At 41.6% G+C, this 14135-nt stretch overlaps 1 protein-coding gene and 1 pseudogene across 2 annotated transcripts; one reads left to right on the top strand and one right to left on the bottom strand.

Annotated features, from left to right (window-relative positions):
• The first annotated feature begins 624 nt into the window (after positions 1–624).
• Positions 625–4262, top strand: LOC103773592 (annotated as a pseudogene). The gene is made up of 3 exons (XR_608162.1): positions 625–796; positions 2752–2956; positions 3969–4262. The product of XR_608162.1 is annotated as an ES1 protein homolog, mitochondrial pseudogene (transcript).
• A 2318-nt stretch (positions 4263–6580) lies between these two features.
• On the bottom strand, positions 6581–13566 carry IRG1 (immunoresponsive 1 homolog (mouse)). Its single transcript, XM_008940962.1, has 5 exons — positions 13524–13566; positions 11911–12072; positions 10691–10780; positions 8525–8730; positions 6581–7545 (listed from the first exon to the last, which is right to left on the bottom strand). Exons 1-5 carry the CDS (start codon positions 13533–13535, stop codon positions 6591–6593), a joined length of 1425 nt encoding a protein of 474 aa, XP_008939210.1. The 5' UTR covers positions 13536–13566; the 3' UTR covers positions 6581–6590.
• Positions 13567–14135: the final 569 nt, after the last annotated feature.

The raw sequence follows: 14135 nt of genomic DNA, 5'->3' as shown, positions 1-14135 counted from the left end.
AAAGCAAGCGTCAAAGCAGAGACGTACAAACAGCCCCTGCAGTACACCTGTCCCAGAGCTACGTGGTTTTAGTGCAGCTTTCCCCATTTGTGCCTAACCAAGATATGTTCTTCGGTTTATTATTCCTTCCATACTACCCGTCTTTTAGGAAAACTAGTAACTCTGATGTTTGCACTAGCAATGCTTATAAGTTTGCACCTATATCTTTTGTTTATTTTTTAACATGTCTTGGCACCCTGATCCTCTGCCAGTTAAGAGCAGCCTTTCTGCTGACTCAGCTGTGTGTCCAAGTCTGCTGGTATAAATTGTGATGCCCTGTTTGTCCTTGAGATTACCCACAGAGGAGGTATCTGCAGGCCCTGGCAAAACCAGTGGTTATAATGTTGGCATAAGAAAGCACATCAAAAAGCTGCAGCAATAGGATGGGGAGGCTGGCTGATGGGTTTACCCATCCTAATGCATCACCTATCGCTTCAGATGTTGCGATAGATCCATCCTGTGGAATCCACATCTCATTGATAAAAACTCAGGAACAAAATCTATTTTCATTAAGTGGTCTTTATTGTGACCAGTACATATGAGTGCTGTTTACATTCACAAAATTGCTTCCTCTCTGTATTCTAGGTGAAGATATTTGCGCCTAATATTGAGCAAAGGGATGTAGTCAATCACCTAAAAGGAAGTCCAGCAGAAGAGAAGAGAAATGTGTTAGTCGAAAGTGCCAGACTGGCAAGAGGAAACATTCAAGATTTGGCTGAACTGAAAGCTAGTGAATTTGACGCGGTCATTTTCCCTGGTAGGTGCTTTTAAAAGAAAAAATTAACAGCTTTGTCTCAGCTACTTTTTTATTTTTAAATATGTTGGGAGACCAAATTACACTCTTGAATTTGAGACGTATGTGGGTTTTTGTCTTTCTGCCTTTCTTTCTTTCTTTCATCTTTCTGTCTTTCTTTCTTCGTGATTTTTTCCAGGGATGAGGAAATGTTTTAGCAGGCTCTCATGGGATAACAGGTCACCTCAGTTTATTTATTAATTTATATTTCACCAGTTTAAAGTGACAGAAAGTTCTAGTTGGTGTTAAGCTATGCATTTAAAGGTGGTGAAAGCTTCAGTACCTACCTGCAGACAAGAACAGTGACCAGAGTACAAAAGCAGGGCCAGAACTTGACATTATGTGGCCGTGCCTTCATTTTAGGGCCTCTGAAGTTGTTGACAGAATAGCAGGTTGCCAAATAGGTTATATATATTTCTGTTATGTTTATATCCCTGTTAGATGTGAGTACGTTTTGTTTTAATTGTGTATCTGGTCTGCTGCTGATCATGTTATACTAAACATGAGTTTGGGTAATTTCTTATTTATAGACCGCAAAATTGCCTTTCAGACAGATATAATTGTAATCACGTTAGAAATGAAGAAACCAAAACGTCACGAGGAAATTATGACTTGCTGAAGGTCACTTTCCAGCCTATTCGTAGTGCTGTTAAATATTGCCTGCATGATTGTGCCCGTGTCAGTTTTGCAGTGGTTACGCTGTGCTCTCTTGTAAGGCCAGCAGAGGGAGGGTGTGTATAACGCAGGGGAACCTGCTTCTAGCCCTAAAATGGGGGGGTGACATCAGCACTCATCAGGGAATAAAGGCTAGCAAATATTTTCCACGTTAATTTCATGCTGTTATAACCCGGGCTCGGGGGTGTTGCTGTAATAACGTTTAGAGGGAAAAAACCCTATTAGGTTTGAAAATTAAAGTCTTACTTCAGACAGTCCATGTAACACTCAGAAGTAAGGAAAGCGTGAAAGGAAAAACAAAGAGTGAAAGGAAAAACATTGATAAGGCAAAGTTCCTTGAGGTTGTGCATTGAAGTACTTGTGGAAATTTCAGTTTGTTTATTGTAGCAAAGTTCATGTTATGCATATTCCATAAGGAATCGAATGTATGGGATGGTTTCACTGACCAATAAGCTTCTTACTTTGATTATTCTGATGGTTCTAAATCCAGCAAATGAAGGTGCTCTAAAATACAATGTTTGTACAACTAAACAATGATTAAATGCACGTAAAGGACTGTTATAACTTACTTCTAGAAACACAAATCCAACATTATGCTTAATAGAAAATTATCTTATCATTCATAAGTGATATGTCTCAGAATATCGTGTTATCGTTTCCTTTCCATGTAATATCCATTTTATCCCTTTTGTTTTTATTGTGTTAACATTTTTTTTTTCTTTTAAAGTCCAAAAATAATTCTAGGGGAGGAAGAAAAGCTCTCCTGTAATTGCTTAAGTGCTGAACTTAAACTTGAGAGTGAATTGCTGTAGATGGTCCTATTACTGTTTGCATCATTACTCTCTTGAATTACACTCTTTTGAACTATTGTTGGTCTTTCTTCTGATCCCTTTCTTGCTTATTGAGGGGTGTGTGTCAGCTGGTGCAGCTTTACCAGTGGCTAGCAAATGAATGTGAAGTTTCCTGTTTGTCTGTTTGTTGCTCATAGGCCAGAACGCTTAACCTTGCTCCAGTGTAACATACATGGTATAAGAACTGTGCTGCTAAACTTTTAACATTGTAAACCATGGTGTTTCACGTGCTGAAAGCTTGCAGTACAGTAACAGTCCCATGTTATACCAACACTCTTGTAAAAGAAAAGGAGAAGTTACCTCTGGTACTGAATTTAATGGCTTTTAGCAGTATCTCATATTTGAGATTTTAGGAAGGATTTTTGGTTTACTTTTTTTTTTTTTTTTTTTCAGGTGGCTTTGGAGTAGCAAAGAACCTGTGTTCCTGGGCTGTAGATGGCAAGAACTGTACTGTCAATGAGCACGTGAACTCCACACTCCAAGCCTTCCACAGTGCTAAAAAGCCCATTGGTTTGTGCTGCATCTCACCAGTTCTGGCAGCTAAAGTCTTTCCTGGTTGTGAGGTTACGGTTGGACAAGATAAAAACATAGATGGAAGGTAAGAAGGAAGTGAATGGAGTAATTTGCACAGGAATTAGGGTTAGAAATGGACAGTCTTTTATGCAGAAGTCTGAAATTTCTGGTGCCAGTAAAACTTGGATAAATTATTAGTGACATTTTGCATTTATTTCAGATTTCCTCTTGCATAATAGTAGTAGGCACAGAACTCTCAGTGCAGATAAACTGAATCCTTGAGGTTGCGTGACTTGGGTGCTACAATGCTGGAACTTTTTATCCCTGAATTCAGAAATATGTTGGTCTGTGATATGTTCTGTAGTATCAGCATCCACAGACACATTACAATTAATAATACAAAAACTGTAGGTACCCTTGTCTCTTGCCTAAGCCAGGTGGTCTGTGAGCCACTGAAGGTGCCGTAGGCTCCTGCACGGGCTTAATTGTGCGTTGTGGGTGGTGACAAATCACAGGATGTCACCACACCCGTCGGTCCTAAATGTGACAGAACTCGGCCACTTGTACAGAATCACAAGGTGACCAAGGATATCAAGTGATCTTTTCATGTTGCATTCGTGGTAATCGAGTGATAGATGTTAGCTCATATGAAGTGAGACACAGAACTTGCTTACCCAGTGCCTTTGAAGGCCACGATTCATGAAGACTGGGCATCTGTCCAGCTGCTCTTCAGAAACTAGGTACCCTATGGTAATTTGAGTGGCTGTTTAAGTTGCATCTGTAGGCTTTTGTCTGCTCAGGGATATTTAATAAAGATTTTCTGGTGGTAGTTGTAAACCTGTTGAAAGATTGTTAAAAGCAGAATTGTACCTTCTGACATACTGTGGCTCTGCATTTCAGACCTTGTTTTTGAAGATACTTTGTTGAGTCCATAAGGGGATGGGAGAACCTGACAGTGCCAGTCTGCTTGACTCCCTTGTCATCATCGACTAACAATTCACTCTAAATATTCCTGTAGTTCTCTCGTTCACATTATGTTGGCAGAACTTTGTGGTGGTATCTTCTCTTTATGTTAATTACAACCTTTTTATTTACAGGTTTCCTGATGCTGAAACGGCATCTGCTATAGCAGAGCTTGGATGTAAGCACGTTTGCAAAAATGTAAATGAATCCCATGTGGATCAAGCCAATAAAATAGTTACGACCTGTGCTTTCATGTGCAAGGCTCCTCTGCATGAAATCTTTGACGGGATCGGAACAATGGTACAAGAAGTGCTGAAACTTGCTTGACTGGAAGCGTGCAGACTTCTGCAGGGAAATCAAGTTAGCCAAGCATAAGCATTTAGCTTCCTTTGATTGCATTAATAAAACAATGCACCTGTGAAACCTCACAGTTCTTGGTTGGTTAGTTTGTTTTTTTTAAATCTATAATACATGAGATGGTTATCACTGAGTTGGTCCTATTTATTTCTCTTTTAAAATAGAAAGCGTGTGCTGAAGGTTGTGTTGGTTGCGTTGGTTTAGGGTTTATTTTCCATTTTTTTTTCCCCCCTGAATCTGAATGCATTCAGTCTTGATAAGGTAATGTAGGCCCCCCCCCCCCCCATCCAGCAGGGTTTTATAACGTCACTAATGATATTCTCAGTAATTCACATTTGGTATTACCCAGCTATAATTACAGATGAAATAGCTGTAAGTGAGCCTGTGTACCTTCAGTATAAGTGAGTAAATTCTTCTTTCTAAATCAGAAGGGGAAAAGAAAATAATGTTAATAAGTGGGGTTTTTTTCTTCCCATGAAGCCTTTAAGCAATATAACTAACGGACCTTTGAAATTTTTGTGGAGTCCCCCTAGATAAACCAACTTTATAAACCAAGAGCCAAAGGCCTAAGTACAAATGAATACATTATGTGTGGGAAAGTCCTGGTTTGGGGTAGAACAGAACTAATTCCGTTCAATGATTTTACTTTTCAGCTAAGTCTTTTCTAACTAGCTGCTCTGTCTGAAGCCAGCAGCACATTCCTGCAGACAGTGCCTGCTTCTAGCAGTGATAACGCTCCATGTTCAGAGTTACCACCAAGGACTGGTGTGCAGACCAAGGTCACTGCTGAATCCTCTGCACCACACAGAGGGGGGCAGAAAGTAAATCCACCTGCAGGGAGGAGGGGCCAGGACAGGTGATCCTACACTGACCAGCGAGGTATTGCATCCCTTATACATCATACTCAGTAGAAACTTGAGGGATTGTGAGGGTCAAGTTCTCTTACTCAATGGCTGGCATCCAAAGAGGACTCTGTCCATTTTGCCTTTGATCCCATCTGTATGTTCCTGAATCCAGTTCCCATCTGCCACTGAGGCCGGTCTGGGACTTCCCCAGTGCCTGCTCCACAGCATTAGTGGTGATGGTGATGTAGCTGCCATCAGGGAGGTTAGGTTGGATACTGGTTTTGAATATATTTTATTTTGTTAATACTGTTTTCATTAAATCTGTTTTTAGTTTTCTTTTCCAGTCCGTAAGTCCTGCTCCCTTATTCTTTTTCTCTACCCCTTGGGGGAAAAGAGGGGGGCTAATAGAGAGGATCTGTCATTTAGTTGCTGGCCCCACCCTAAACTTTGACAGGTAAAGACACAGCTTTTGTTCTAATAAAGGAAATAATTTGAGGTTTAGTCATAGTTCAGTGCCCCAAGGAAGGTACATTTTATGTATGTTAGAACACATGCTTTGATCTTACAAATGTGGGCAAAGGTTGTCAGCCTCTTAGAAACACAATGTGGCAAGGCTTTCTTCTGAGGGAACTACAAATTCCCAGAATTCACTGTCAAGGGAAGTTGCTTGTCACTGTGGACACTTAATTGTCTCAGCACAAGAAGGGTTCTGATGCTCACAGGTCTCTGTCAGTCATAATGAGCATACTGAAGTCCATGCTGTGCAGTGCCTGAAGTGATCTAAACCTGTCACCACTAATTGGTGCTGACCATGTCTTGCTGAGTGAGCGCCTTGTAGCTGGAACAGCACTACAGCAGGACCAAACCCGCACCACAGAGCAGCCAAAAGATGGAGCTGGGCAATGGCGCTTCTATGACGAGGAGCGCTGAGTTGTCCCTCTCGCTCCACAGCCGGTGCCATCGGGAGGGACACCAGCCTCTGCCTGCTCAACGCAAGGCCAGCCGTGACAGCGGAGCCTGGCCTGTTGTGGTGTCAAGTGCTGCTGCTCTGCACGTGTGCCGGGCTTATTTTAGCACAAACGTCAAAGCCCTCACTTAACAAGTGGCCGTTTCAAGGAGTCTTTAGAGCTGAATCTATAGAAAAATATAAAGGCTTTTGTTCTCTGTCCTTTTCACAGGGATGTTTCTCACACACACAGCACTTCCACACTCCTCCAGTATTTGAATTTCCTTTATGGAGTTATTTAGCAGAATCAGAATGTGCAGACTTTTTTTGGCAGAAGAGGAGGAAAAATTTTGTCATGCAGAAGCAGTGCTCTGCTTCCAGAGGTCTAAAGATATTTGAAGTTGGGTACCAGCATAGGATCCTCCATTCATCGTGACGGAGCAGTGCATGTAATCGCTAAATTATTTAGTCAAAACCCACAATACTGGACTGAGCATAGCTCTTCTGCCTCAGGTGTCCAATTTAAAAGTGCTTGAGTCACTAAACAGTTCGTCACAAGAATTTTGTGTTTGTTTTGGGAACAGCGTCTTAGCTGTTGGTTGGGACAGTCAAAGGAAGCACAGCTTCTCTGAAAGTGCTCTAGCTGACTGTCCCGATAAAAACGCACCTAACACAGAACAGTCCTCTACTTTCTCCAGATTGTACACTGTCTCTATAATGCCTTCTGTGGCTTCTGCAGGCAGGACCCTGGAGGCGTTGGATTGAAACTTTTTCTCCAAGTCCTCCTTTTTCAGAGGTTTCCTCCAGTGCCCATAGAACGTATCGCAGCGGTCGCTGATGGTGTTGCCATCCTGAAGGGTGACACTCACCTCGCAGTAAAGACTCTCAAAGCTAGGTGTGTTATCAGGAGGGTGCTCCAGCTGCGTTCTGCAGAGGAGCTTCCTCAAGGCTGGCCGGTGAATGTTCTCGCTGGCAAAGGACTGGACCGACATGCTGCCGTCCAGCAAAGTGGAGCACGCGACGAACTGGAAGGAGTGTCGAGCTTCGTGCTCTGAGGTAGGGCTGGGTCTGTTCACATATTTGACCTCCGGGACTTTGAGAATAACTTTCTCAATTTTATCGAGGGGGAGTAAGTGGTCACTGCTTTTCACAAGCTTCTTTCTAACAGAAGATGCTGCGTCAGCCACCCAGTGTGTTCCAAGATGAGCAGGAAAGCGTTTGATGGCCACGTCTTGCTGGTCCAGCAGCCAGGGATAGGACTGCAAGGTTGGGAGAGTCTGTGGGTTGTAATCTGTATAAAAGGCACCTATCCCCGACTCCATATCCAAGATTTGTTTGTTTCCTTGAAGGCCCTGTAATGCTAAGCAAGCTGCTTCCAGTCCATGCTTGGCAGCATTGCCAACGTGGAGGGGCTTTGTTTGGGTTGCTGCATTAGCCAGTGGGGCACCTGCATAGGAGGCAGCAACAGCCAAGGTGTTTTTACATTTCAGCTGATCAAGAGCTAGCAGTTTAGCACAAGCTGCTGCACTCCCCATCGTACCAACTACAGTTGGTGGGTGAAACCTAAGAAAACAAAATCTCTTTGTTACTATATTTCAAAAAGTCACCTGACTCGTTATATAGACAAGTTCCAATTTCCTTCCACTGCTGTGGAAGACAGATTGGACCATAAACAAAGATAGATTTAGAATTCATGTGTGGTCCTAACAGAAGAAGTTGTCGCTCTTCCCCAAGGACAAGTTAAACTGAAATAGTACCACTCACAATAGGTCTTCCCCAGAAAGCAACTGAAATGTTAGAACTGCTCATAGTTTAAGGCATGCTGAACAGAATAACGGCAAAAGCATAGAATTGTAGAATCACTATGGTTGGAAAGGACCACCAGGATCATCAAGTCCAACCTTCCCCCCAACATTTCCCTAAGCACCAGACCATAGCCTCAAGTGCTACATCTACTCATTTATTTGAACACCTCCAGGGATGATGACTCCACCAACTCCCTGGGCAGCCCATTCCAGTGCCCAACCACTCTCTAAGTGAATAAATTCTTCCTAATGCCCAATTGAATCAATGTCCAGCATCATGATTTATAGTCATCTACAAATTATCTGTAAATAATTCATAGTTATCTACAAATTACACATATTGGGGAAGGCAATTTTTGTTATTCTGAATGAGTTTTGCAAAATTGGTAGGAGGAACACACAAGTGTTCGTGCAAGTGAGGCATGATCGTATGTATTCATGGAAACCTGAGACCTCTGCTGTTAAAAGTTGCCCTTTTGCTGCTGTTTTTAATAAATAGGGAGTTCATCACCTCCTTGTAAAGTGATCAGTCCTCTCAAAAGGAAATCTGTTAGCTAAGCTGTAAGGTGTTATATAAATGCATTTATATTTAAGATTAACTTTTTCTAAATTTCCAGAAAATAACATAGAAAATGTGATTAACTCTGCCTGTATTCTAACTCGCATTTTATCAAGTATATTAACACGAAGAAAAAAAAAATTTTACTCAATGCTCTACTTGAAGCATTTCTATGTACCTTTTTGGAATATTCCTGGCTTCACTGGAGAAGCGCAGCAGCCTGCCTTGCACTTCAATTCCCACGTTGAAAGCTAAGAGCAGATCAAGACCTGAGATTTTTTTCTTTTGAGGGAAGGCCTCTGAGAGTGCAATCACAGCGGGCAGCACAGCCCCAGATGGGTGTGTGGCTGGATGCCACGTGTCATCAAAATCCATTGAGTGCACCTAATGGAGAGAGATGCAGTGATCAGAAATAAGCTCTGAAATGGCAGGGTTGTCTCAGTCAATTGAAACTGCTGTTACTGGTCTAAAAAAAGATGTGAAGAGAGATATTTTTCTTAAAAAGCAAAACTTCAGCAGTCTTTCTTTGAAAGACCTGTACACCCAACATGGCTCTGTGAGAAGTGGCAATGCAATACAAATTTTCCCAAAGGAGTAGAATTCTAATTCAGTTGCACCGGATTAAAACCAGTGTGACAATGGTTCTTCTTTTCTACAATAGGATTTTGCTACTTTAATTAGACTAATATAATTAAAGCAGCAGTTCTAGGTTCACCCTGTGAACAGTGAATTTTCACTTCCCTTTAAACAGTATATAAGCATAATGCAACAACTTCCCCAATGCTGCAACTGATGCTGATGTTAAGGTACACACCATTAAAGCTTTAGCAGTCAAATGCATACAGCAAACTGAAAGTTAAATCACCAAAACTACCTCTCTGCTGCAACCATCCACAGGCAACGGGCACAAGACTACAAACGTAGATCAGACTTTAGCCTGAATTTTCAGCATGTCAAAACAAAACTTGTCACATGAGAAACCAGACTCCCTGGTGTTGCTAGGAAAAGCTACACTCTTAAAACTGGGATGAGCTGCTTAGTCCTTGAGAGTCCCCAGAGAGGTGCCTACTCTTTTGCATGCCCAGAGTGCAGCTACTCAAGGTGATTTGGGGCATTCCAAGCATGACATGCAGCTGCTGTTCTGGTAGCAGACTGCTCCCAGAAGTGCACTCAGTGTTTGCGACGTACTCCTTGTCAGAAAACCCCCAGAGTTTTGAGAACATTAGGGTCAGCATTTTTAATGACATAACAATGCCTCAAAAGCTGAACTTTCACGTTTGTTCACCCGTGTCTTACTTCAGAGCAAACTGGTGGTCAGGCTCCCCAGTGCTCAGGTCTTGCCCCGTAGTACTGGGAATGTGCCCTTCTGAGGACTGCACTTGGGAACAGACAGAGGAAAAACTGGACCCCGCCTTGCAAAACTTTGATGCCAGCTGGGAAGATGCTCTGCAGTGCAGGATAAGGAACGTTTTGTACCCAGTACTGGTAAGCTGTGTTCCTGGTGTCCTTAATAAGAGTTTAGAATTGACCTGTGACCAAGATGTAAACTGAAATGATCATATACCTGCTCACAGCCAGATTTGAATATCACATGGGCTGCTAGGAGCTGAGACGTACCCGATGTCATTTCCAAGGTAATTTTCACTACACTGGAAATGAGGTGTCAAAATGGACCTCTGATCTTGTTATCACACTAATTTACACAGGCTTAATATTACCATTTCCTTGGTTGGCCACCTTCCCTAATTTTGCATAATTGCCTAATTTTTCTACCCCACCTTTCGTGCATCTTTCAATTTCAAATGGTTTCAGTCTCAATCTGAATTTAGACAAATGTCTGGGGAGTCAGCTATTGCTTTAATGACAAAGTATGTCTCCAAACTATATGACTGGATTTTGAAAACTGTGTAACTGAAGATTAAATTGCCTTGTGATATTATATGTGTGTACATATATGTGCATTTATCTGGCTTTCTGTTTTTCAGTAACTAAGCTTTGCCAGATGGTGTAAAATTTGGGTCCCAGTGAAATAGATGAAAGCAAGAGTATCTCTTTGTAACACGGCTGTGGCAAGGTTCTAACAAGCTGTAGAATTCTGACCTTTGAAAACAGCCCCAAGTCCCATATTAAAGATAAGGGATGCTGTTAAGTTGGATTAGATATATGTATTAATCCTCAAGTTTGGTCTCATTGGAAGAAGTTGAAGCATGTTAGAACAGTCTAGGGAAGTTTTGTAGCAGGCTTCAGGCAGAAGAATAAACTAAAATTTTAGGCACATCCTGTTCTTTCTAGAGCAAGAATGTCATCGGTGTGATTTAGGAGCAAATAAAAGAGCATATCTTACAGCCACTCCATTCACAAAAGCTGCATACAGAGGAGGCAGTCGGAAATCCAAGTGTCCCCAGATGGTACTAGATATATCTGAGCTGTAGATCTGAAAGAAATGGACACAAATTAATTCTAAGTCCTGAACTCAAGGATAAATTTGTGCTGTATCTCTGATGTAACTGAGATCAGGCCATACCCTCTTGGAACCCAATTGTTCCCTTTCACAAGAAAAATGCTGTTCTTTCAGAAAGCACACAAGGAAACAGTTTCCTGTTGGCTTATGTCCCTTGCCACCCAAACAGACATCAGGGGCAGACCAACACCTTCTGCCTGGCCTTTCGATACCTTCACACAATGTCTGATTAGCCACTGATGTTCCTTCTCACTGCTCATTGTCAGTTCCCTCAAGACTGCCATCATTTTGATGGGGAAGCTCTCCAGTGAAAGGTTCTGCTTTGTTTTTTTTTTTTTTTTTAGTAAGACCCTGAACACATTATATATGGCCTCTTGGTGCTGGTATCCCCATGCTCTAAAGGATTCTGTTCCTTTCCTTTTGCTGTGCAGATCTTTTAGCCAATGAAGAGGTGTTTGAGGAACTAAATAAAATGACATACATAAACTACCACAGTTTGGGAGGAGGGGATCTCTGTATTAAGACTTACTGGCACACAGAGCTCTGGAGCCCGAGTCCAGCTAGGCAGGTCTGATCAATAAGACAGTGGGCTAAACTTGTCCTCATTTGATGCTCTCCTGTGTTGGGAAGTCAAGTACTCAGGTTCAAGTACTCCTCTAGTTTAGGGAGAGCAAGACTGGATGAGAAACATGACCCATGTGCCTCAGACAACAATTACATTTTATGGACTGGAAGTAACCAACCACTAACTCTTAACCACTAACCCGCTAACATCTCCAACACTTTAACACTTCCTTATTTTGGAAAGTCCAGTGTTAAGTGATGTTTGCTTTGCTGAAGTTTGCAGTAAAATCAGGAAGTTTTTTTTCATTAATTGTGTTTGCAGTGGGGATCTTAGCAGACCATCTCTTACACAGACCTTTGCCCATCCAAAAGTAACTTGAGCAACAAAGTTTCCCTGTCTCCAGTGGGAAGAACACTGTGTCTCTCCTTCCATCCCCAAAACAATTCCACCATGACAAAATCTCCTCTCATAGCCCAAATTTTCCTTAGTTTTCTGAAAGCTCAACCTTAAGGTGTGCTATGAATGCTAGACTCTTCACCTTGCTGTAGCGTGTCACCTTGTGGCAGACCTCGGTGGTGGTACCCAGTAGGCCCACTCCAAGAGTATCCAGAATCATTCGCTTGCTTCTCTGAATAACTTGGTCTGTCAAGTGGTTTGCATTCAAACCATGAATCACATTGGCAAAATTTCCTGTAATAGTCTGAGGAGAAAAAAAAAAAAAAAAAGTAGACATTTATCTTAATTAAAACAAAACAAAACAACACCACAGGATTTTTCTTTCTTCTTTTTTTTTGCTTTCAGTTTCAGGCTACTGTTTAGCATGTGGACCATTTCTGTTGCCCTGCCCCTGCTTATGTGAATTGCATCAGCAAAACTAAGGTTTGAATTCTTCTTTTTATTCCCAGAAAGGCCACAGTGTTATTTATATTTTATTTATACTTTCATCAATGTCCTCATCTGTTCTGTATTTCTGCTGCTTTCTCCCTGACTTGAGTTCTTGAAGGTAAGCGCTGTAGGTGATGTAGCTTTGCAAGATATCACATGATATCAGATACAGCTATCAGTATCTATGAGATATCTATCTATCTATCTATCTATCTATCCCTCTATCTATCTATATATCTCTATCTGTATCTATACAAACACTCATATAAAACAGAAGCAAAAAACCTTTGGCTTTCCATACTACCTTCTTCTTGATATTGAAATTAGTGGAAAAGTGGCATTTCAATCCAGTGCAGCCACGCCACACAAGGAGGCAAGATTTAATCTCCTTGAGTAGCAGAATTGCTATCCCAAATCCTGCTGAGCTTGGAGCTCAGTGGGAGCCAGGACTTGGCAGCCCTACTTTGCACCTGCTGCTCCTAGATCCCAGCTTTCATTGAATTCATGCTCACATGGAGTCCCAGCTTTTCTTCAAGACAAGATCTCGCTTCTCTGAAAAGCAATGTCTCCTTTTTTTTCCTGGCTCCCACTGATCTGGGAATTATATTTCTAATTTTTTTTTTCTTTCCTTTTAAGCATTGATCCATTATGCAAATTCAGCCTGCTTCTTGGCTGGAACTGTTAGCTGCTGTTAATATCTCTGTTAGAAAATAATTTAGAACCTCCCTTCTCCGACCATTAGAAACTTCTCCCTGTAGAGGTACATGTTATTTACAACCAGTCTACAGACATGCTTGCTTTTTTTTTGTATTTGCATTACTGAATATAGCTCTTTTCTTTCTTTGGAAATTGTCTCCTGTTTTCTTCTCATCCTTCCTCTTCCTCTACTCCCCTGCACATATACACATAGGGTGATGGTATTTCCTTTTGGCCTTCATTTTGCTCAGTTAAACAAACCCAGGCGTGCTGCTCTCTCCTTTATAATGCAGACTCACCCCACCCCCACTATGCTAGTAGCTTTTAATTACATTGTTCACGTTGGATTTCTCTTTTCTGACAGTGATGACCATTGTACCTGTTATTTCAGACAAGTTCTCATTTAGCTTTGTGCTTAAACCATTAAGACTATCTTGAGGAACACTAGTCATTTAAAGCCAGTAAACCACATGTCCCATGGTGTGATGTACACCTACTAAAACACAGAGTGAGGATACAGAAGCTTAAAAAGAAAAATGCATCTTACGGTGCAAAGAAACAAGACAGTACCTTTGCCCACATCTTGGAGGGAGTGGTGTGTGGTCCCAGAGAGATGCAGCAAAGATGTGGCAGCCCAGAGGCAGGGGAAATCACTTGCTCACTATTTATATGTGTATGTCTGGGGTGGGGCAAGAAATATTAGGTCTTTTTTCTTGCTTATGTTTCTTGCTTCTGCCCATTTCCTGTTCTGTCTGGAAATGTTCCTTTTTCTTCACTTTCAGCTTTCCTCTGACTAACTGTACTATAAACTGCTGGGATATGTGTGATAGGACTTTGCCAGTCTCGTTCACATGTTTTGTAAATTGATATATTTGATATTTTATTACCAGATAGAAACTGATTTATTAATTTGAGTGTCTTACATTTGGTAGCATGCAGAGAAGAGGTCATCAGGCTGACCTTGGGGAACCACAGCAGTCCATGGATAACTCTACCTGTTGAGAGAGCAATCTGCCCAGTACTAGACTACAGGATGGCAAAGGCTGGTTTAATTTAAATGACATGTTGTTGATTTGCTTTGGGTTTTTCTTCTGTCACTGTATGTCTCATCTATAACAGATACAATTCAAACATGGGAAATGTGTGCCCTAAGAATTTCAGATCATAAATTGGATTAAGGCA

This window comes from Merops nubicus, unplaced genomic scaffold (assembly GCF_000691845.1).
Source record: "Merops nubicus isolate BGI_N331 unplaced genomic scaffold, ASM69184v1 scaffold8710, whole genome shotgun sequence".
Taxonomy (NCBI): Eukaryota; Metazoa; Chordata; class Aves; order Coraciiformes; family Meropidae; genus Merops; species Merops nubicus.
Note: the sequence above shows the minus strand (reverse complement) of the source record. Positions and strands in the feature narration are given on the sequence as shown.